The sequence below is a fragment of the Somniosus microcephalus genome, chromosome 6, assembly GCF_052327205.1.
Source record: "Somniosus microcephalus isolate GS21.2 chromosome 6, FLI_Smic_1.0, whole genome shotgun sequence".
Lineage (NCBI taxonomy): Eukaryota > Metazoa > Chordata > Chondrichthyes > Squaliformes > Somniosidae > Somniosus > Somniosus microcephalus.
In genome coordinates this window covers 254,694,125-254,715,874 of record NC_140992.1, presented here as the reverse complement: position 1 = coordinate 254,715,874, position 21,750 = coordinate 254,694,125, and the positions used below count along the sequence as shown (strand labels likewise).

At 42.6% G+C, this 21,750-nt stretch overlaps 1 protein-coding gene across 1 annotated transcript; it reads left to right on the top strand.

The window, feature by feature from the left end:
- Positions 1-14: 14 nt before the first annotated feature.
- On the top strand, positions 15-19,854 carry kcng4a (potassium voltage-gated channel, subfamily G, member 4a). The gene is made up of 2 exons (XM_085991769.1): positions 15-868; positions 18,736-19,854. The coding sequence occupies exons 1-2, from the start codon at positions 116-118 to the stop codon at positions 19,522-19,524; spliced, it is 1,542 nt and encodes a 513-aa protein (XP_085847895.1). The 5' UTR covers positions 15-115; the 3' UTR covers positions 19,525-19,854.
- The last annotated feature ends 1,896 nt before the right edge of the window (positions 19,855-21,750 follow it).

Here is a 21,750-nt window from a genome sequence, read left to right as displayed (position 1 = left end):
AAGTGCTGTTCCCTTTTGACTCTGACTATTGATTTTAAATCTGCACAGATGTCTCCATGTAACCCTCTTTGTGCGCAGATGACTTTGCCGCTGTCTGTGACACACTGACTTCACCATGCCCATCCTTTCTCGAAGCAGCGACAACGATTACAGTAACTTGAGTGACACGTCGGACAGTTCCTTGAATCTGATCGTCCCCATATCTCACGCCGAAGCCCCTCCGGCCAAAGGAGTCTTCTACCGACGATCCAGGCGGATCCGGCGCCCAAGTCAACTGCGCCCCAACGACCAGCAGCAGCACATCATCGTCAACGTGGGAGGCACCAAGTACTTGGTGCCCTGGCGCACTTTAGAGGACTTCCCGCTGACAAGACTTGGGAGATTGAAGTTCTGCAGCAGCCAAGAAGAAATTGTGCAGATCTGCGACGACTATGACGAGTCCGCCAACGAGTTTTTCTTTGACCGGAATCCGTGTGCCTTTCGAATGATCATCACCTTCATTTCTGCCGGGAAACTCCGGCTTTTGAAAGAGATGTGCGCCATGTCCTTCCAAGAAGAGCTGGTTTACTGGGGGGTAGAGGAGGCCAACCTGGAGCGCTGTTGTCACAGGAAGCTCGTTCGGAAAGTTCGTGATGTGGCCGAGATAAAAAGAGGAGAGGAGCTCGAGATAAATAAAGAGACGGCGAGTGTTCTGGCTGAGAGCACCAAACTGGGATACTGTATGGACAAACTCAGAGACATGGTGGAAAATCCTCAATCAGGACTTCCTGGGAAAGTGTTTGCCTGCCTGTCCATTATATTTGTTACCATAACAGTAGTTAGCGTTTGCATTAGTACAATGCCAGATTTAAGGGCAGAAGAAGACAGGGTAAGTCTCCTTATATTTCAATGTAATAAATATGCACTGACATTATATTTCAAAGTCCCACTAGTTCAACTCTTTCGTTACAAACAACATTTGTCATGTGAACGTTCTTATAAATTAATACAATTTCAACATGTTTACCGTCTGGTTCACTTATATTAGCATCTGCCTTTGCTTCTAAATAGGTTCCAGTGTAATTAGTCAATTAATTAATTTTAAATTCCATGATTTCTATTAAGAATGGTATCAACAGATAATGAAATTGAATGCCAAGTAAAGTGCATTTGGTCTGTTTAAACTATTTCCTGGGCAAAGATTTTATTTATTGAAGATAAGATTGACAACTGTGGTAAAAACTACCATTGCATGTCATATACACTCTGAATACCATAATGAACTGAAGAATTCTAATCTAATATACTAATTAATTTAAGAAGAAGCATTACCCTCTGAATCAGAAGGTTGTAGGTTCAAGTGCCACTCCAGAGACTTGAGCACATAATCCAGGTGGATGTTTCAGTGCAGTGCTGAGGGGATGCTGCACCATCAGAGATCCCGTCTTATCTGGTCATCTATCTCATTGCTGTTTGTAGGGCCTTGTTGTGCCACTTTCCCTGCATTACAACAGTGGCTGCACTTCAGAAGTACTTCATTGGCACTTTGAGATGTTTTGTGGTCATGAAAGGTGCTATGTAAATGCAAATGCGTTCTTTCTTTCCTTCTTCCTATTTCAAAGTTTGCAGTTTTAACTGAATGGAATTAGTAGTTGAGAGGGAAAACTCTGTATATAGAGGTAATTATAACAAAAATGAACCCCTTAATGTGAAAATGCAAAATTAATAGATTTTGAATGTTCAAAATAGTTATAAAAGGAAATATGCAGGCAGAACTCAAACCCAGCCTTTGCTAAACCAGCTTCCCATTAAACACTCAGTATATTGCTAAAGTAAGATAAATACAAGGTTGAGTCAGATTAATTGGCTAATACAAAACTTTTGCTACATTTTTCTAACAATGAATCTGCATTCTGAATTTTGGGCCCAGCCAGATGGACTTCAGAATCTTTTCAGTTCTATGTTCAAGTTATTGTAAAATGTTAACCTCTGACTAAATTTGTTTTTCTAGTTCTCATTCATCTATCCTTTGTCAGATTAGTGTCAATCACATTAAAGCTGGAGGGAGATTTATCAATAGTCAAATCTGTACTGGGAGTTTGGTTGAGATTGGCTAAATTGATTTACCTTGGGTCCATTAATATCTGTCAGAGATAGAACACTTTAATCCCATCTGCCTATGACAAATTTGAACCCAGCTCAGAGGGAAAAGCTGTCTACTTGTACTGCCAATTTTCATTCAGGAATAATTCTAGTTAAACTGAATGAATGAGAAAATTGCTTGGTTTTCACTCATTTATGGGCGTCCTCCTTCAGATAAGGGAACATAAATCTGACAGACCCGCCCCTGTCCCATGCAAATTGCACAGATAAAGTGAATTTATTTCACTAAACAATGCCAAAGAGATGTTTGATTATCTCCTGCAGCTACTCTCACACTACTGTAGATATGCTAAAGTGTACTGGTTTTGGCAATTATACTATTCAGCTTGATGTGAATGCCTCTTCACACAAACATAAATTGTGTGGTGCAAAGATCCTCCATAAAGGAAACTACGATGGTCTGAGGAGCGAGTTGGGTAGGATTGATTGGGGAATGGCACTCAAAGGGTTGACGGTGGATAGGCAAGGGCAAACATTCAAAGACCGAATGGATGAGCTACAGAATTTGTTCATCCTAGTTTGGCATAAAAATAAAACAAAAAAGGTGACTCAACCGTGGCTAACAAGGGAAATTAGGGATAGCATAAGATCCAAGGAGACGACATATAAATTGGCCAGAAAAAGCAATAATCCTGAGGATTGGGAGCAGTTTAGGATTCAACAAAGGAGGACAAAGGGATTAATTAAGAAAGGGAAAATAGAATATGAGAGTAAGCTTGCAGGGAACATAAAAACTGACTGTAAAAGCTTTTATAGATATGTGAAGAGAAAAAGATTGGTGAAGTCAAGCGTAGGTCCCTTACAGTCAGAATCAGGGGAATTTATAATGGGAAACAAAGAAATGGCAGACCAACTAAATTCATACTTTGGTTCTGTCTTCACAAAGGAGGACACAAATAACCTCCCAGAGATGCCGGGGAACATAGGGCCTGATGAAAGGGTGGAACTGAAAGAAATCAGTATTTGTAGGGAAATGGTGTTAGGAAAATTGATGGGACTAAAGGCCGATAAATCCCCAGGGCCTGATAATCTACATCCCAGGGTACTTAAGGAAGTGGCCCTAGAAATAGTAGATGCATTGCTGGTCATCTTCCAGAACTCGATAGACTCTGGAACAGTACCCATGGATTGGAGGGTAGCTAATGTTACCCCACTATTCAAAAAAGGCGGTCGAGTAAAAGCAGGGAATTATAGACCGGTAAGCCTGACATCGGTAGTGGGGAAAATGCTAGAATCTATTATAAAAGATGTAATAGCAGAGCACTTGGTAAGCAGTGACAGGATTGGACAAACTCAACATGGATTTACAAAAGGTAAATCATGCTTGACTAATCTACTGGATTTTTTTGAGGATGTAACTGGTAAAATAGATAAGGGAGAACCAGTGGATGTGGTGTATTTGGACTTTCAGAAGGCTTTCGATAAGGTCCCACATAAGAGATTAGCGTGCAAAATTAAGGCACATGGGATTGGGGGCAAGGTATTGACTGGGATAGAGAACTGGTTGGCAGACAGAAAGCAAAGAGTTGGAATAAACGGGTCGTTTTCCGAGTGGCAGGCAGTGACTAGTGGGGTACCGCAAGGATCGGTCCTAGGACCCCAGCTGTTCACAATATATATTAATGATCTGGACGAGGGAATTGGATGTAATATCTCCAAATTTGCAGATGACACAAAGCTGGGTGGGAGGGTAAGCTGTGAGGAGGATGTCGTGAAACTCCAGTACGATTTGGACAGATTGGGTGATTGGGCAGAAACATGGCAAATGCACTATAATGTGGATAAATGTGAGGTTATCCACTTTGGTGGCAAAAACAGGAAGGCAAATTATTATTTGAATGGCAATAGATTGGGAGAAGGGGAAGTGCAAAGAGACCTGGGTGTTCTTGTGCACCAGTCGCTGAAGGTAAGCATGCAGGTGCAGCAGGCGGTTAAGAAGGCAAATGGTATGTTGGCCTTCGTAGCAAGAGGGTTCGAGTACAGGAACAAAGATGTCTTGCTACAGTTGTACAGGGCCTTGGTGAGACCGCACCTTGAGTATTGTGTGCAGTTTTGGTCGCCTTACCTGAGGAAGGACGTTCTTGCCATGGAAGGAGTGCAGCGAAGATTCACCAGGCTGATACCTGGGATGGCAGGAATGACGTATGAGGAGAGATTGTGTTGATTGGGCTTATACTCACTGGAGTTTAGAAGATTGAGAGGGGATCTCATCGAAACTTATAAAATTCTGTCAGGCCTGGACAGACTAGATGCAGGAAGGATGTTTATGATGGCTGGGGAGTCCAGAACCAGGGGTCATAGTCTAAGGATAAGGGGTAAGCCATTTCGGACAGAAATGAGGAGGAATTTCTTCACCCAGAGAGTGGTGAACCTGTGGAATTCTCTGCCACAGAGGGTGGTGGAGGCCAGTTCATTAAATATATTCAAAAAAGAGTTGGATATATTTCTTAAGGCTAAAGGGATCAAGGGATATGGGGAGAAAGCAGGGACAGGGTACTGAATTTGGATGATCAGCCATGATCTCATTGAATGGCGGAGCAGGCTTGAAGGGCCGAATGGCCTACTCCTGCTCCTATCTTCTATGTTTCTATGTTTCTATGTTAAAGTTTCACGAGTTCATCAATTTCAGACTATAACCTCGGCCCCCATGTTTTCTTTTCTCTCACACATAACAGCTGTCGATCATTCTGCCATTGTCATTTATACCTCATCTCGAGTCATATTTTGTTTCTTAACTTGTCCCATTACCATCTCCTTTTGCCTTGCACCATCATCCCTTTTGTCTTTTAATCTCTCCTGCCTTCCAGCCTATCACAGACCTTCCCTTTGTTCTTTCCTCCTCTCCCCACTTTCCCTGCCTCACACTTGCTTAAATATCTGTTACTTCTCCAACTTTTTCCAGTTCTGACAAAGGGTCATCGACCTGAAACGTTAACTCTGTTTCTCTCTCCACAGCCTGACCTGCTGAGTGTTTCCAGCATTTTCTGTTGTTGTTTCAGATTTCTAGCATCCGCAGTATTTTGCTATTGTCCTCTTAAAGTTTGTTCATCTTTATTTGCACACAAAGTCTTGAAAAGGTTTAAACCTCACAAGACAATCAAGAAGCTTTCCTAATGGTGAAATTATACTGCAGATGTGGCTTTGACCCTTGCCCCTTCTACTTTTGAACCAGAAAGCACAGAGTTCTAATTAATTAAGGAAAGCAGATAACCATATTTGAACACGTGCAGAGTTTTGATCACTAGCCTCTAACTTCTGATGACCTTTGTAAAGTTAAAAAAGCACTTTTGTAACACTAAAAACTTTAGCATTAAACCTTAAGACACTTTCACCCTTGTCTGCCATTGAGCATTGGAAAAGAGCACAGACAGCAATGAATTTCAACAGGTATCAGCCTTGACTCAGTGGTAGCACGCTTGTCTCTGTATCAGAGGGTTGTGGGTTCAATCCATGCACATAAATCTAAGATAACACTTCAATGCAATATTGAGGGATTGCTGCGCTGTTGCAGGTACTGCCTTTTGGCTGCGATGTTAAACCAAGGTCTCATCTTCTATCTCAGGTGGACATAAAAGATCTCATGGCACTATTTGAAGAAGAGTAGAGTAAGTCAAATAAAAACAGAAAATGCTGGAAAAACTCAGCAGGTCAGGCAGCATCTGTGGAGAGAGAAACAGAGTTAATGTTTCAGGCCGATGACCCTTCCTTAGAACTGGAAAAAGCTGGAGATGGAACAGGTTTTTAAGCAAGTGCAGAGGCAGGGAAAGGGGGGGGACAAAAGGGAAGGTCTGTGATAGGATGGAAGGCAGGAGAGATTAAGAGACATTAAGAGAGATTAAGAGATGGTGCAAGGCAAAAGGAGATGGTCATGGGACAAGTTAAGAAACAAAAGATGGCTCTAGATGAAGTGTAAATGGCGCTGGCAGAATGAAAGACAGCTGCGATGTGGGAGAGAGAAAAAAAAAGAAAATAAATAAATGAATAAATAAATGGAAAAAAAGGATAGGGCCAGAGGTTATGATCTGAAATTGTTGAACTCTATGTTGAGTCCAGAAGGCTGTAAAGTGCCTAATCAAAAGATGAGGTGCTGTTCCTCAAGTTTACATTGAGCTTCATTGGAACAATGCAAGAGGCCGAGGACGGAGAGGTCAGAGTGGGAGTGGAGTGGAGAATTAAAGTGACAGGCGACCGGAAGCTTGGGGTCACCTGTACAGACTGAATGGAGGTGTTCCGCAATGCAATCACCCAATCTACATTTGGTCTCCCCAATGTAGAGGAGACCGCATCGTGAGCAGTGAATGCAGTATACAAAATTGCAAGAAGTACAAGTAAATCGTTGTTTCACCTGGAAGAAGTGTATGGGGCCCTGGACAGTGGGAAGGGTGGAGGTAAAAGGGCAGGTGTTGCATCTCCTGTGCTTGCACAGGAAGGTGCCAGGTGAAGGGGAAGGGGTGTTGGGGGTGATAGAGGAGTGGACCAGGGTGTCGCGGAGGGAGTGGTCCCTTCGGAATGCTGAAAGAGGAGGTGAGGGGAAGATGTGTTTGGTGGTGGGATCACACTGGAGGTGGCAGAAATGGCAGAGGATGATCCGTTGAATGTGGAGGCTGGTGGGGTGAAAGGTGATGACAAGGTAAACCCTATCATGGTTCTGGGAGGTAGGGGAAGGGGTGAGAGCAAAAGTGCGGGAAAAAGAACGGACACAGCCAATGGCCGTGTCAACCACAGTAGAGGGGAATCCACAGTTGAGCAAAAAGGAAGACATGTCAGAAGCACTAGTATGGAAGGTGGCATTGTCAGAGCAGATGCGGCGGAGACGCAGTAGGGTAAGTGTCCTGATCAACATTCATCCCTCAGCCAACACTGCTGAAACAGATTACCTGGTCATTTATTTCATTGCTGTTTGTTGGGACCTTGCTTTGTGCAAATTGGCTACTGCATTTCCCTAACAGTGGCTACACTTTAAAAGTACTTCATTGACTGTGAAGCACTTTAGGACATCCTGAGGTCATGAAAGGTAACATATAAATACAAGTTCTCTTTTTTTAACAACCCCTGCCATCAGCCACCCATAGAAATGCTTATACCACCTCAGAGCTAACTACCTGCATATGGCTATAGAACGGTGCATGCGATGTCTGTAACTACCCAGGGAAATAGGCACTGAGTTGTGCCATCTCATGTGATCTGGGTGGATGAGTACTGGAGAATTCCGCCTTTCCTTTTCGCCCTTGCTGATGACACAAGTCACCATGACAAACTGCATTACAATGAGATCCATCACAAAACCAGAGTACTACAGTGTTTTGGAGTCTTAAACAACAATTCTGGTGCCCAGATCATTTGGGGATATGTTACTATATTCCCCTTTGAAGATGTTCAAAATTGGCCTTTTTCCACCAACTTGAAGATTTCCTGCTGCCAATCCAGCATTGCGCCCACAAGCTCTGACATGGCACAGTCCATGAACCTCACTTTCCTTTTACACTTTGCTGCCATTTGAGCGTCCAAACATTAGGTCCTCACAGCTGCTCCAGCAGCCGCAGTCACTTTCTCATTATTTACACTTAAGAAGTTGCAAACAGCCTATTTGGTTAATTTTTTTTCTCCTGTCATTAGCAGCAAGGTGAGCACATTCAGGGGCTGGCAAAAACCACAGGCCAGAACAGTCTTGGTAACTGCCACTGAGTTTTACAGCAGTCAGCACCATGGATACCCATAGTATCTCAGATAAGGAACCAAGTCCTTGAAGTCAAGTAATGGTGCTTTTTGTTGTATGCACTTATCTTACTGGTGGGGGCAGGTTGAAGGGATTATTACTAGTCCTAGCCCCTTTAGAGCTACCCCAGATCAGGCGTATTCCTCAGACGTTCACTTTCAACTAAAGTTTGAGGTAGCCAAATCCTAAAGATGTTTAATTGGGTCTAAAGGTCCAGACTATCTCTCCGTAAAGGAAAGGAACAACCTGAAAATGTTACCGTCCTCTAGATAGCACTTTTAATAAGTTTAGCTAGACTGTAATGTTCCGGATATTATGAGTGTCCGGAAAATTCCCCCAGAATTCTGCAACTCCTCACCAAAGAGTGTACAGAGATTGAGTTTGTGAGTTTGATACAGAAGTATTATGTGAGACAATTCTAAAATATATAGATTTATTAAAGATCGACATATAATTTACAGTTGGTGAGTCAATCGCAACATTAACAGTTCCAAAAAGGGAAAGCTTTACAAATCTATTATCAGAGATCTTTATTCTCAAATCTTAACTTTGTTACAGTTTTACAGTTCTTAGTTTTATTCAGGATATACACTAAAATCAAATACAGTACCTTTGTTCGCCGAGATACAAAGAGTTGGAGACTTACAGAGCTGGCTCTGAAGCCAAGAATCGCTTTGCCCCTTTACAGCGAGTCTACTATCCAATTTAAGAGTTCAATATTTATACCCTTTTCCAGTAGTATTTCCTTTAAGGTTTTCTGCTGATGTAAGCTAATTATCTCTAGTCATTTTTCTGCTGAGCCCTGCAATTCTTAGTCACCTCAGCTGGTAGCACTACAGAATTAAGTCTCTTCTCTAGGTGTTCTAAGTTTACCATAAAAAATGGTGTAACAGCAGATGCATTTTACTTGATGTCATTTTTATGAAGGCAGATGTTTGTGCTTCTTTACAAAGTATAAATTAGAACCCCTTGTACAGGGTGAACTATTGTCTCATTCCAAAAGGTTCCACCTACCAGAGCCTTTAACCTTCTGTTTCAATAAGGTTATTTATTCAGTGTCAACAACTATCTTATCTCTATAGCCAGGATGCTTTCACAGCTTTTTCATAGTTAGGTTTCTAGATTTCCAGACCCAGTTTGTCATGTTTTAATGAGGCCAGAATTCTTTCATAGAATGGTGTCTTTTTCTGAATAGGTTATATGGCTTATTCCTTCACAAGGTGACTAATCTTCCTTAGGCCTCTGGTAATGCTGGTGTCTAATCAGATGCCAGGATAGTGGGCCTGTAGTCACTTGCTCTCTGAATTTCCCTCCCCTACAAAGGGAAGCTGGTAGCCTCTGTTCAGCATTCATCTTCTAAAATATAGAATGGGAACACATCATGTGAAAGACAGCCAATGTGAACCCACAGTCTACTATCCTCTGGCAAAGCTCACTGGAGCTTTAAGATGCTCTATTACTGCACTGCCTGGTGCATTTTGAAGTTAAAGCTACATGGCCTCAAAATAATGTTTTTCCCCATTTTGTAAGTCATTGTTTCTTTAGGTCCCTGTACCATGCACCACCTTCAACTGAGAGGGAAGGCAGGGGACCTACTGTTAGGTTTCTGACAATGTTGCTATACAGGCAGGTTCTAGGAGAGTTACCAGAATACCACAGAGACCTGTGCTTTGATTGTTCCTTCTGTTTCTGTACAAAGCACCTGGCTTGTTTTCTTAAACTGATGAATAACTTTGCAAATTACAAAGCAAATAACGTAGAAATTTTTGACTATATCGGTGGGCCGTATCTCATATTTGCACCAGGATTCTTCATTTCATGAGACTTGGTTGGAATTTTTGAAGTTATATAAAAACAAGCATGCTTTCAAGTTGCCTGGTAACTAGAAATGACATGGTAGAAACTTTTAAAAGTGTGGTGGCATTGTTATTTCTAATAGCTGGGTAATATGGCTACTGTCATGATATAAGGAAAAACCTGGCAGAGAAAACCATTTAATACCTGAAATATTCACAAGGCAACTAGGACTTATGTACTTACAGGCATTGTTGTACATTGTTTTTCTCTAAGAATTTTTAGGAACATGGAAAGGCCCAGACACCTGCATGTTTACACTGAGCAGCCCCAACTATGCCTCTTTGCTTCATATCCTTCAGTTCCTTCTCCCTCCAAAAATGTTTTTAATTGTCTCATTTACCTACATTGGCTCCCAGTCCGGCAAAGCTTCGATTTTAAAATTCTCATCCTTATTTTCAAATCCCTCCATGGCCTTGCCCCTCCCTATCTCTGTAATATCCTCAGCCCTACAACCCTTCGAGATCTTTGCACTCCTCCAATTCTGGCCTTTTGCACATACCCGATTTTCATTGCTCCCCCATTTGCGGCTGCGCATTCAGCTGCCTAGTTCCTAAGCTCTGGAATTCCCTCCCAAAACCTCTCCGCCTCTCTACTTATCTTCATTTAAGATGTTCCTTAAAACCTACCTCTTTGGCCAAGCTTTTGATCACTTGTCCTTATATCTCCTTATATAATATAAAATAAAAACAGAAAATGCTGGAAATACTCAGCAGGTCAGGCAGCGTCTGTGGAGAGAGAAACAGAGTTAACGTTTCAGGTCGATGATCTTTTGTCAGAACTGGAAAAAGTTGGAGATGTAACAGATTGTAAGCAAGTGCAGGGGCAGGGAGAGGGGGGATGGGAGGAAGGAACAAAAGGGAAGGTCTGTGATAGGCTGGAAGGCAGGAGCGATTAAATGACAAAAGGTGTGATAGTACAAAGCAAAAGGAGATGGTAATGGGACAACAGATTTCCAGCATCCGCAGTATTTTGCTCTTATATCTCCTTATGTGGCTCAGTGTCAAATCCTGTTTGATAATCTCTCCTGTGAAGCGCCTTGGGATGTTTTACGATGTCAGAGGCGCTATATAAATGCAAGTTGTTGTTATAAACCCTCTTCTATCCACATCAATAGCCTTCCCTAATAAGTTAATCTACAACTCTATTACTATTAGGTGAAAACTTTCCAACTTCTTACTCCTAGCTTCTTAATAATTAACTCATGTCGTTTGGTATTTGCTTGGCTATATTTTGCCAGTCTCCTTCATACTCTTGAAAAGTTCCGTTGGGTTACCTCTAAAGTCTCTTCCAAAGTAAACAAGTCCAGGCTCCTTCACCTTTCTTCATACCTTATATTCCTGATGCCCAGAATCATCCATATCGATTTTGTGCAGTAAAATGTCAGTGAGCAATGCTGAATTGAAATGCTTCCACTGAATACAATAAAGGTTCCTCAATCTGAGTCATGGCATTGATGATCCTATGCACGTAAATTTTATGGGACATAAAAGTAACTGTTCAACACGTAGCAACATTCTAGCTTTGATGTTTCTATGAAAAAGTAACATTTCGATTTTTAGCTTGCTGAAGACAGCGCTGTGCTCAACTTTTTCAATTCACTTTTTCTGCTTAGGGAAAGTCACATATGCTTCAGTTACTAATAATCTTGCATTTCTCTTAGTAATAACTTGTTTTATTTATTTGTGATATTTGTGAGTTATGCTTGGGGCAAGGTTCTGACTGTAGCTCGGTTATTTTAAAAACAATGGCCTGGAATTTGCAGTTTGCGGCGTACCTACGCAGCACGCCGCCGGCATCCAAATAGAATGCGCACTTACCTGATGGGGACCCACCTTCGCGAAATTGCTGTTTGACGCTGTGTACTCGAGCGCAGCGTAATGACCCACGGATCCCGGGGGCGCAGCCTGTGCGGAAGCATACATGGGATCATGTGGGCCGGTGTTACAAACAGGAAACAGAAGCCACGTGTATTTGGAGAGTTGATCTTTGAAGCTTTCTGAGAGAAAGAATAAAAAGAAATAAAAACAGGAAAAGAATAAATTAATCCAAGGAAAAGAGGAGGCAGATTCCAGTAGTTTAATGGCACTCAGGAGAATCAGGATGAAATTCAGTTAAATTAAGATCTGCTACATTAAAAAAGAATGTTTTTATTCATTTTATCTGTACCCTTGTTTAAAAGGGAGAAAAGGATAGACCGAGTAATTACAGGCCAGTCAGCCCAACCTCAGTGGTGGGAAAATTATTGGAAAGAATTCTGAAGGGCAGGATAAATCTTCATTTAGAAAGACACGGATTAATCAAGGATAGTCAGCATGGATTTGTTAAGGGAAGGTTGTGTCTGACAAACTTGATTGAATTTTTTGAGGAGGTAACAAGGAGGGTAGATGAGGGTAGTGCATTTGATGTAGTGTATATGGACTTTAGCAAGGCTTTTGATAAGGTTCCACATGGCAGACTGACCACGAAGTTAAAAGCCCATGGGATCCAGGGCAAAGTGGAAAGTTGGATTCAAAACTGGTTCAGAGACAGGAAGCAGAGGGTAATGGTTGATGGGTGTTTTTGTAACTGGAAGGCTGTTTCCAGTGGGGTTCCGCAGGGCTCAGTACCAGGTCCCTTGCTTTTTGTGGTATATATCAACGATCCTGACTTGAGTATAGGCGGTATGATTAAGAAGTTTGCAGATGATACTAAAATCAGCTGTGTGGTTGATACTAATGAAGGAAGCTGTAGACTGCAGAAAGATATCAATAAATTGGTCAGGTGGGCAGAACAATGGCAAATGGAATTCAATCCGGAGAAGTGTGAGGTAATGCATTTGGGGAGGGCTAACAAGGTAAGGGAATACACATTAAATGGTAGGACACTGAGTAGTGTAGAGGAACAAAGGGGCCTTGGAGTGCATGTCCACAGATCCCTGAAGGTAGCAGGCCAGGTAGATAAGGTGGTTAAGATGGCATACGGAATGCTTGCCTTTATTAGCCGTGGCATAGAATACAAGAGCAGGGGGGGTTATGCTTCAACTGTATAAAACACTAGTTAGGCCTCAGCTAGAGGACTGTGTGCAGTTCTGGTCACCACATTACAGGAAAGATGTGATTGCACTAGCGAGGGTACAGAGGAGATTTACAAGGATGTTGCTGGGAGTAGAGAATCTTAGCTATGAGGAAAGACTGGATAGACTGGGTTTGTTTTCCTTGGAACAGAGGAGGCTGAGGGGAGACCTTATTGAGGTGTATAAAATTATGAGGGACCTAGATAAAGTGGATATACAGGACCTATTTCCCTTAGCAGAGGGGTCAATTACCAGGGGGCACAGATTTAAAGTAATTGGGGGAAGGTTTAGAGGGGATTTGAGGGGAAATTTCTTCACCCAGAGGGTTGTGGGGGTCTGGAACTCACTGCCTGAAAGGGTGGTAGAGGCAGGAACCCTAGCCACATTTTAAAAGTACTTGGATGTGCACTTGGGATGCTCTAACCTGCAGGGCTACGGACCAAGAGCTGGGAAGTGGGATTAGGCTGGATAGCTCTTTGTTGGCCGGTGTGGACATGATGGGCCAAAATGGCCTCCTTCCGTGCTGAAAACTTTCTATTATTATGGGATGTGGGCGTCGGTGGCAAGGCCAGCATTTATTGCCCATCCCTAATTGCCCTTGAGGAGGTGGTGGTGAGACGCCTTTTTGAACCGCGGCAGTCTGTGTGGAGAAGGTACTCCCACAGTGCTGTTGGGGAGGGAGTTCCAGGATTTTTACCCAGTGATGATGAAGGATCGGTGATATCCTTCTAAGTCAGGATGGTGTGTGACTTGGAGGGGAACTTGGAGGTGGTGGTGTTCCCATGCTTCTGCTGCCCTTGTCCTTCTAGGTGGAAGAGGTCTCGGGTTTGGGAAGTGCTGCCGAAGAAGCCTTGGCGAGTTGCTGCAGTGCATCCTGTAGATGGTACACACTGCAGCCACGGTACGCCGGTGATGGAGGGAGTGAATGTTTAAGGCGGTGGTTGGGGTGCCAATCAAGCGGGCTGCTTTGTCCTGGATGGTGTCGAGCTTCTTGAGTGTTGTTGGAGCTGCACTCATCCAGGCAAGTGGAGAGTATTCCATCACACTCCTTACTTGTGCCTTGTAGATGATGGCCTTAGGGAGTCAGGAGGTGAGACACTCGCCGCAGAATACCTAGCCTCTGACCTGCTCTTGTTGCCACAGTATTTATGTGGCTGGTCCAGTTAAGTTTCTGGTCAATGATGACCCTCAGGATGTTGATGGTGGGGGATTTGGCGAAGGTAATGCCGTTGAATGTCAAGGGGCGGTGCAAGCACATGCAGAAATCCCAAACTTGCTGTCCATTTCAAAGGCGGTATGACGGCGTACTTTGAGAGTACGCCGTCATACCCAGCACAAATTCTGGACCATTCTTTACGATCAGCGACTGAATTAAAGGAATTTCTGCAAAGCTAAAACAAGGCTGAATTGTTTAATTTATGTCATAGGACACACTTGGACATCCTGTTCCCTTCAAGTTGAGGAACACCTTGCCGCATATGGCATGCTAAACTGAAGGCTAAGGCAGAAACACAGAATATACAGAGCTCAGAAGCTGCTTTCTCTTGAGTGTGGCAGAAAAACAGGAAATAGGGAACATATAATGATTGAGTTTGCTCATTTTTCAGTTGAACTAAACTGTATAACAAAAGACAAAGGAACAAGGTCATTTGATCCATTGAACCTGCACTGCCGTATTATTAGCCATGACGGCGTTTTATTTTTTTCATCCAAATTCCACATCTGGTCTTCATATCCTTTAATAACCTTGTTTCCCAAGTAAGCAGCTATCTCACTTTTAAGCACATCAATTGATTCTGCATCTATGTCCTTTTGGAGCAGCACATTTTCACAATCCCTTTGTTTGAAGAATTATTATGGATTCAGTTTAAACCTGCTTTTTAAAAATTTTAAGATTTATACCGAAGGCGTTCTCACACAACACTTTGAAGAGCCTTTGTTGCTTCACAATAAAACAAATTTGAATAAGGTGTCTGTTGGGGTAAGATGTTTCACTACCTTGAACTGATGAAACATCAATGTTTGAATTTCGAGTGAGAAGTTCTTCACCTTTATTTCTGAAAAAATAAATTCAATAAACAGTGCGAGACAAATCTTTGAGCCTACAGCGTAAAAACACGCCTGAGATACCGATGTCTCTTTCAAGATGCCCCAAATTCCTAGACGTCAGGTATATTCTATAATTTTTCTTTATTAATCTGTCAGTATATTCCACTTTCAGTTTGTATGAATAAACAGTACTTAAATAATCCAGAAAATGGGATAAATCTCTTCAGATTTGTCATTCGCAGCAATACTCTTCCTGTCTTTTAGCAAGCAAGTAATGTCATGTTGACACTGTGCCAACGCACTCTTGATAGATCTGTCGTACAATATGGCTGACAAGTTTAATTATTAAGCACTCTGCACTGCCTACATAGTCTAAGTAAAATAAAATTTTCATTTAGGAATCATTTAAACTGGGAAAATAAAGTCATTTAACTTCCACATGTATCATTTCAGGCAGTCTTCTCATTAAATGCAATGGGCCACCAAAAATGATTTTAAGGCAAGCCATATTGTTGTTTGGGTCCCTATTGAGTGTTTCTCTTTCCAAGTAAAGCGCTAAACACAGTAATGAACTCTACACAATGAGAATGTGGCACACATCATGCCAGCACGTATTTGTCACGTGGCAGTCTAACTGTCACTACTTTGACAGCACAAAATCCATGTTGGTCTCCAGCTAGTGAAATGTGGGCCGATTTCAATTGATTTTTATCCCGTGGAAGTCTGTCATTATTGTGAAGTCAAATAGCCATTCTGATCCCCACAAGACAAAAACATGAACCATATTTCAGGATACACTTACCATGTGGATGTAGGCCGGGCAATTGGAACTCTGTATACAATAAAATCAGGTTTCTAATATTTACAAATTAGTAGCCTCACTAATAGTTTTAATTAAAATTAAACATAATTTATTCTTGTAGAACCCTGATTTTATTTAGTGTGTTCAAAGAACAGCAATTTATCAGTTCTCAGTGGGTTTGATGAAAGGTCTTAGCTGGCACGTTAACCTCTCTTTTTTGGATGCTGACTGACCTGCATTTTCTATTTTTTATCAGATTTCCAGCATGTTGTTCAGTCATCCGCGTGACTTGGTTCTTAGATTACAGTTGTTAAGACTGAGGAGGATGGACTTTGTTGTTAAATGCTTCTTTAAATATTAATGATGCACAGCTTTGCAGACTATGTAATACCGAAGTCACAGATTAATCATTAAATTAGGGGAACTATGTTCAGGAAACGCTCCTATTCCTGATTCTCATTCTCCCCACTCCCTTTTATATCTCTTTGTATTTTTCCTGGTATAAAACACAGAGGAGGAGAAATCCAGTATCGCCCCATTTGAGGGCGCTAACTTTTGAAAGCTGGGAAACTTAGAGCCAGGCGCTAATGATTCCCAGCTTTTAAAAAATTGGGTTTTAGCACTCCAGGAAGGAAGTGGAGCGCTAACTCAAGCACTCCACTTCCTTCCTGGAGCGCTAAAGGACGCAGGCGGGGCGGTAGCGGTGCAGTGCTGCTCAATGTCCCGTGCAGCGCTGCCGCATTCTGAGGCTCCTTCCCCCCCTTAAAGGAAAGGGCTATCACTGAAGGCTCTGCATTGGGACCAGTCAGCTGGTCCCCGACAGCGACCGCGATCCGGCTCGATGAGCCCCATGCACTCCAGCAGAGTGCCAGGCTGATCGATTGCAGCCCAGGAGAAGCAAAAAAAATGGAACAAAAGCATTTCAGAAATTTAGGTACTAACCTTGGCAACCTCCCCATTAACTTTTGCCCCCGAAGAGCCCGGCCTCCTGATCAACTGCTGCTGTCGGCGTCATCGCCCGGTGATGCTGCACGGGGCAGAACCGAAGTTCGGTCCAGGGCGCTACTCGGGCGATGCGCATGGCAATGACGTCACAATCTCCGGGTGAAGGAGATAGAGGCGCTAAGTTTTACCGCTGCCGCAAACCTCTTACCAAAGTTCACGGGAGTCGTTCATCTCGCCACGCCCAGGTGGTAAGTGGTTAGCGCCCCGTTAGCACCCCCCGGGGACGCTAACAGGAGGCACTAACCCACCAAATTTCTTCCTCCGAGTCTATAGTGGCAATTACTCAGTGCCATGTAGATTACTCTGGAGTCTGGTTGGCTTCCAGTCATTTTGTGTGGTGGAAAATCAACTTTTATGGGGCAAAAATAACATTCAATGCACATAAAAACAATATCCTTCTGAGATTAGTGTAAAAATTCAATTTTAATTTATTTGAATCAATAAAACATTGCATAACATATTTGCAACTGTGTAATCATAACCTTATCATCTCCTCACCTCACTAACATTGGCAGAACCTGGGAACAAAGAGTTCAAGCTACAGTTAGCATATGAATGTATAACATATTCATATAACATTCCTCTGTCTGCTATTTTAGTGGAGGTTTTGTTCCCTTTAATGTTCTTATTAAGATGTCTAATGTCTCCATTAAGATATCAAACAGAGGAATGTGATATGAAAACGTTAAGAGCTTGTACTCTAATATCTATTATCTAGACGGCAATTTTCAGTTTTGTCGAATGTTTCACATGCATTTTGTGAAAATTGGAATATTTAGAAGGAACTTGCATTTATATAATGCCCTTCATGGCCTCTGAATGCCCAAAGTGATTCACTGCCAATGAAGTACTTCTGAAGTGTTTTCACTGTTGTAGGGAAACGCAGCAGCCGATTCATACACAGCAAAGCCCCACACACAGTATTGAGATAAATAACTAGATAATGAGGCAGAAATTCTGGTCCCTACGGGTGGGTACGCGCTGTGTACTCACACGTAGGGACATCGGAAATGTTGGTTTCAGGCATGCACAGCGCATGCACTGGAAACCGGCATTTCCTGCTTTTACCAGGCTAAGAGTTGAAGAAAGTAAAAAAAAAAAAAAATTTCCACTGATTTATCATTTTAAAATACTTTAAAGAAAGGTAAGTTTATTTTTAGCCCCGTTAAAAACTTTAATTATTTTTTTCAAAAATTTAAGTTTTTGTTTAAAATAGTTAATTTATGTAATTTATATAGTCATTTTAAAAATGTGATTTAAAAAAAAAATTATTTGAAGTTTTACTTATGTTTTGAGGGTGATCTCTATTCATAGATTTGACAGGCCTTCCTGTCAAATCTATGAATGGAGATTCCCTGCTCTGATTGGCTCCTCATGGCCCACGTGATCCCAGGGACGCTGCGAACTACCTGCGCCCCTGGGATACGTGGGCCCTGCGCACCGGCAGTTTGAAGAGGCACAGCAACGGAAATCTGCGCCTCCCGGGAGCCCTCCGGTCCAGGTGGAGAGTTTTCCAAATCGCAGCCCTCCGCCCGCAGGGGGGGGGGGGGCTGCAAATGGAATTTCTGGGCCAATATGTTTTGGTGGTATTGGTTGAGACATAGATTTTGGCTAAGAACTCCCCTGCTCTTCCTCCAATACTGTTACAGGTTCTTTTATATCCACCTGACATGGCAGCTGGGATCTTGGTTTAACATTTCATCCAAAAGATAGCACCTCCAACAGTGCAGCATTTCCTCAGCAGTGCACTGAAGTGTCAACTTAGATTATGTGCTCAAGTTACTGAGTGGGGCTTGAACCCATAGTTTTCTGATTCATAGGCAAGGATGCTATCACTGGCTTTGGGTTTAGTACAATGCTTTTGGTTGTAGTTTGTAATAAAACAAGTATTTGTCCCACATCTTTAAACACTATTAATGAAAGCCTTAATCAGTAATGTGCAAGATAAATAAATGATTATAAGATTTGTGAATTAATAAGTGAAAGAGGAGAAAACATTTGAATTAATGAGTGCATGGAATTCATATTTTATGAACTGCTGATTGAAGTTGATTAAATAATGCATTTCTTTATTATTAATGCTATGTAATTTTTTCTGCATTTTATCTACAGGATAAATGTTCCCAGAGGTGCTATAACATGTTTATAATAGAAACCATCTGTGTGGCCTGGTTCTCCTTGGAGTTTGTGCTTCGGTTTATCCAGGCACGAAGCAAATGGCAGTTTCTGAGAGGCCCATTGAACATTATTGACATATTAGCAATTCTACCGTATTATGTTTCACTTTTGGTTGACAAGGGACCGGCGGACAGCAACAAGTCTTCAGGAAGTAACATTTATTTGGAAAAGTTAGGCCTGGTCCTCCGAATATTGCGCGCCTTGAGAATTCTGTATGTCATGCGCCTTGCAAGGCACTCCCTAGGGCTTCAGACATTGGGTCTTACAGTCCGCCGCAGCATTCGTGAGTTTGGACTCTTGCTTCTTTTCCTCTGCGTGTCTGTCACACTATTTGCACCACTGGTATACCTTGCAGAGAAGGAGATGGGGAAAGGACAAGACTTCAGCAGTATTCCCGCTTCCTACTGGTGGGCTATAATTTCCATGACAACGGTCGGATACGGTGACATGGTACCTCGGAGTATTCCTGGTCAGGTGGTAGCTCTTAGTAGTATCCTTAGTGGGATCCTAATAATGGCATTTCCTGCAACATCCATTTTCCATGCATTTTCTCGTGCATATTTGGAGCTAAAACGTGAGCAAGATAGAGCACAGGCCCATCTGAAGTGCATCCAAAAGGCAGAAAAGCATGCAGAGAATGAAGGCTTGAGTGGCACAAACAATTTAGTTTGTGAAGACCCAGATTGTGCCAATGAAATTAGTGATGCAGAGAAAAGTCTTTAAATTACTTGTAATTTTATCGATTGATTCACTGATGCTTCTTACTTGTGCTGAATGACATAGAATATACAGCACAGAAACAGGCCATTCAGCCCAACTAGTCTGAGCTGGTGTGTATACTCCACACGAGTCTCCTCCCATTCCATCTACCTCATGTCAGCCTTTCAACATATCTTTTTATTCCCTTTTCTCTCATGTCCTCATCTAGTTTCCTTTTGAAAGCACCTAAGCTATTTGCCTCAACCACTTCCTACAGTAGTGAGTTCCACATTCTAACCCTCTAAGTAAAAACATTTCTCCTTATTTCCCTATTGGATTTATTAGTAACTTATCTTGGCCCCTAGTTTTGGTTTCTCCCACAAGTGGAAACATTGGGAGTAATTTTAATCCCCAAAAACGGGTGGGTTTGTGATGGGTGGGAAGTTAAATTGTTTAAAATCTGAAACAGTAACCCAACCCTCCTCGAACCCGCCCACTTCCCAGTTTAACAGAGGTGGGACGAGTGGGAGTGGGCGACCAATCCGCTCCCAGGAGGCAGGTCAGTCGGTAAAACCTTTTGAAGGAGGCTGCGTGCCTCCATTTTAACAAACTTTTTATTTTTAACTCCTGTCAGCCGGGTTTCCCGGGCCTCAGGAAACCCAGCAGAAAGGCTGGATCCATCAGGTATGTGCCTTTACAGCACTGCTTGTGGGCCAGAAGGAGCAGGAGTGTTTCCTCCAGTCCCAACAAGCTTACCCTGTGAACCCCCATGATCTGTCCCACCCTCCCGGGATTGGACCCCACCCCGACCACCATCTCCACCCCTTTGTAATTGCACCTCTCTGACTACCATCTCCCCCCACCGACCGCGATCTCTTCCCCCGACCACTATCTTCACCCCCTGACTGAGATGTGTCCCCCGACCACCATCTTCACTCCCCGACACAATCTCCCTCCCCCCCGACAACCATTCCACCACCCCTCCCAGACCCCCCGCCACCACTAGAACCCCACGACTGCGATCTCTCCCTGACTCCTTACCTGCTCCCCTGCTGCATGCTGCAGGCTTTCCCACCTGACAGGCAGACAACTGGGCTGGAAACCTGGAGATGGGTTTCCCATCCATAACTGCTCCCCCCCCCAACCCCCCCCCCCCCACTGTGCTCCAAACGTGCAGCCCTGTAAATATTGGGGCCATTCTCTCTGCATCTAACCTGTCCAACCCATTCATAATTTTAAAAACCTCTATCAGGTCTCCTCTAAATCTTCTTTTCTAAAGAAAAAAGCCCCAACCTGTTCAATCTTTCCCGATAGCTGTAATCTCTCAGTTCTGTTATCATCCTTGTAAATCTTTTTTGCACTTTCTCCAGTGCTTCTATGTCCTTTTTATAGTATGGAGACCAGAACTGTGCACAGAACTCTAAGTGCGGTCTGACCAGGATCCTATACAAGTGTAACATAACTTCACTACTTTTGAATTCTATACCCCTAGCAATAAATCCCAGTGCTTTGTTAGTATTTTCAATTGCTTTGCTGTCCTGAGATGCTGCTTTTAATGATTTGTTCACCTGTATCCCTAGATCCCTTTGCTCTTCTACCCCAGTCATTTTCTTATTTTCTAAGGTGTAGGTGATATTTCTGTTTTTCCTACCAAAGTGCATCACCTCACATTTATCTATGTTAAAGGTCATTTGCCACTTAACTGCCCAGTCTGCAAGTTTTCTAATTTTTTCTTGTATTTTGTTGCATTCTTCCTCAGTGTCACTTATACCCTCCAGTTTGGTATCCTCTGCAAATTTTGATATTGAGTTAATTGTTCCTAAGTCTAAATCATGAATGTAAATTATAATAACAGTGGTCCCAGCACTGATCCTTGTGGAACACCGCTTTTTACCTTCCTCCAATCTTAATAACTACCCTTTACCCCTGCTCTTGGCTTTCTATTTTTTATCCAATTTGTTATCCATTCAGCTATTTATCCCTGAATCTACATGCCCTAACCTTTGTCATGAGCCTATTGTGTGGTACTCTAGCTACAGCCTTTTGAAACTCCAATGCATTACCCTTGTATTCTCTTTCCGTTACCTCTTCAAAGAATATTATCAGGTTAGTTAAGCATGACATGGCCTTTCGGAATCTGTGTTGACTATTTTTTATTATATTTTCTCTCTCTCGATGCTCTTCTATCACTTCTTTTAGTATAGATTCCAGTATATTTCCTATCACTGACGTTAAGCTGGCTTGTCTATA

Coding starts and splice junctions, on each gene's coding strand:
- kcng4a (XM_085991769.1), top strand. CDS start 116: ATGCCCATCCTTTCTCGAAGCAGCGACAACGATTACAGTAACTTGAGT. Junction 869..18,735: donor TAAGGGCAGAAGAAGACAGG/GTAAGTCTCCTT, acceptor TTTTATCTACAG/GATAAATGTTCCCAGAGGTG.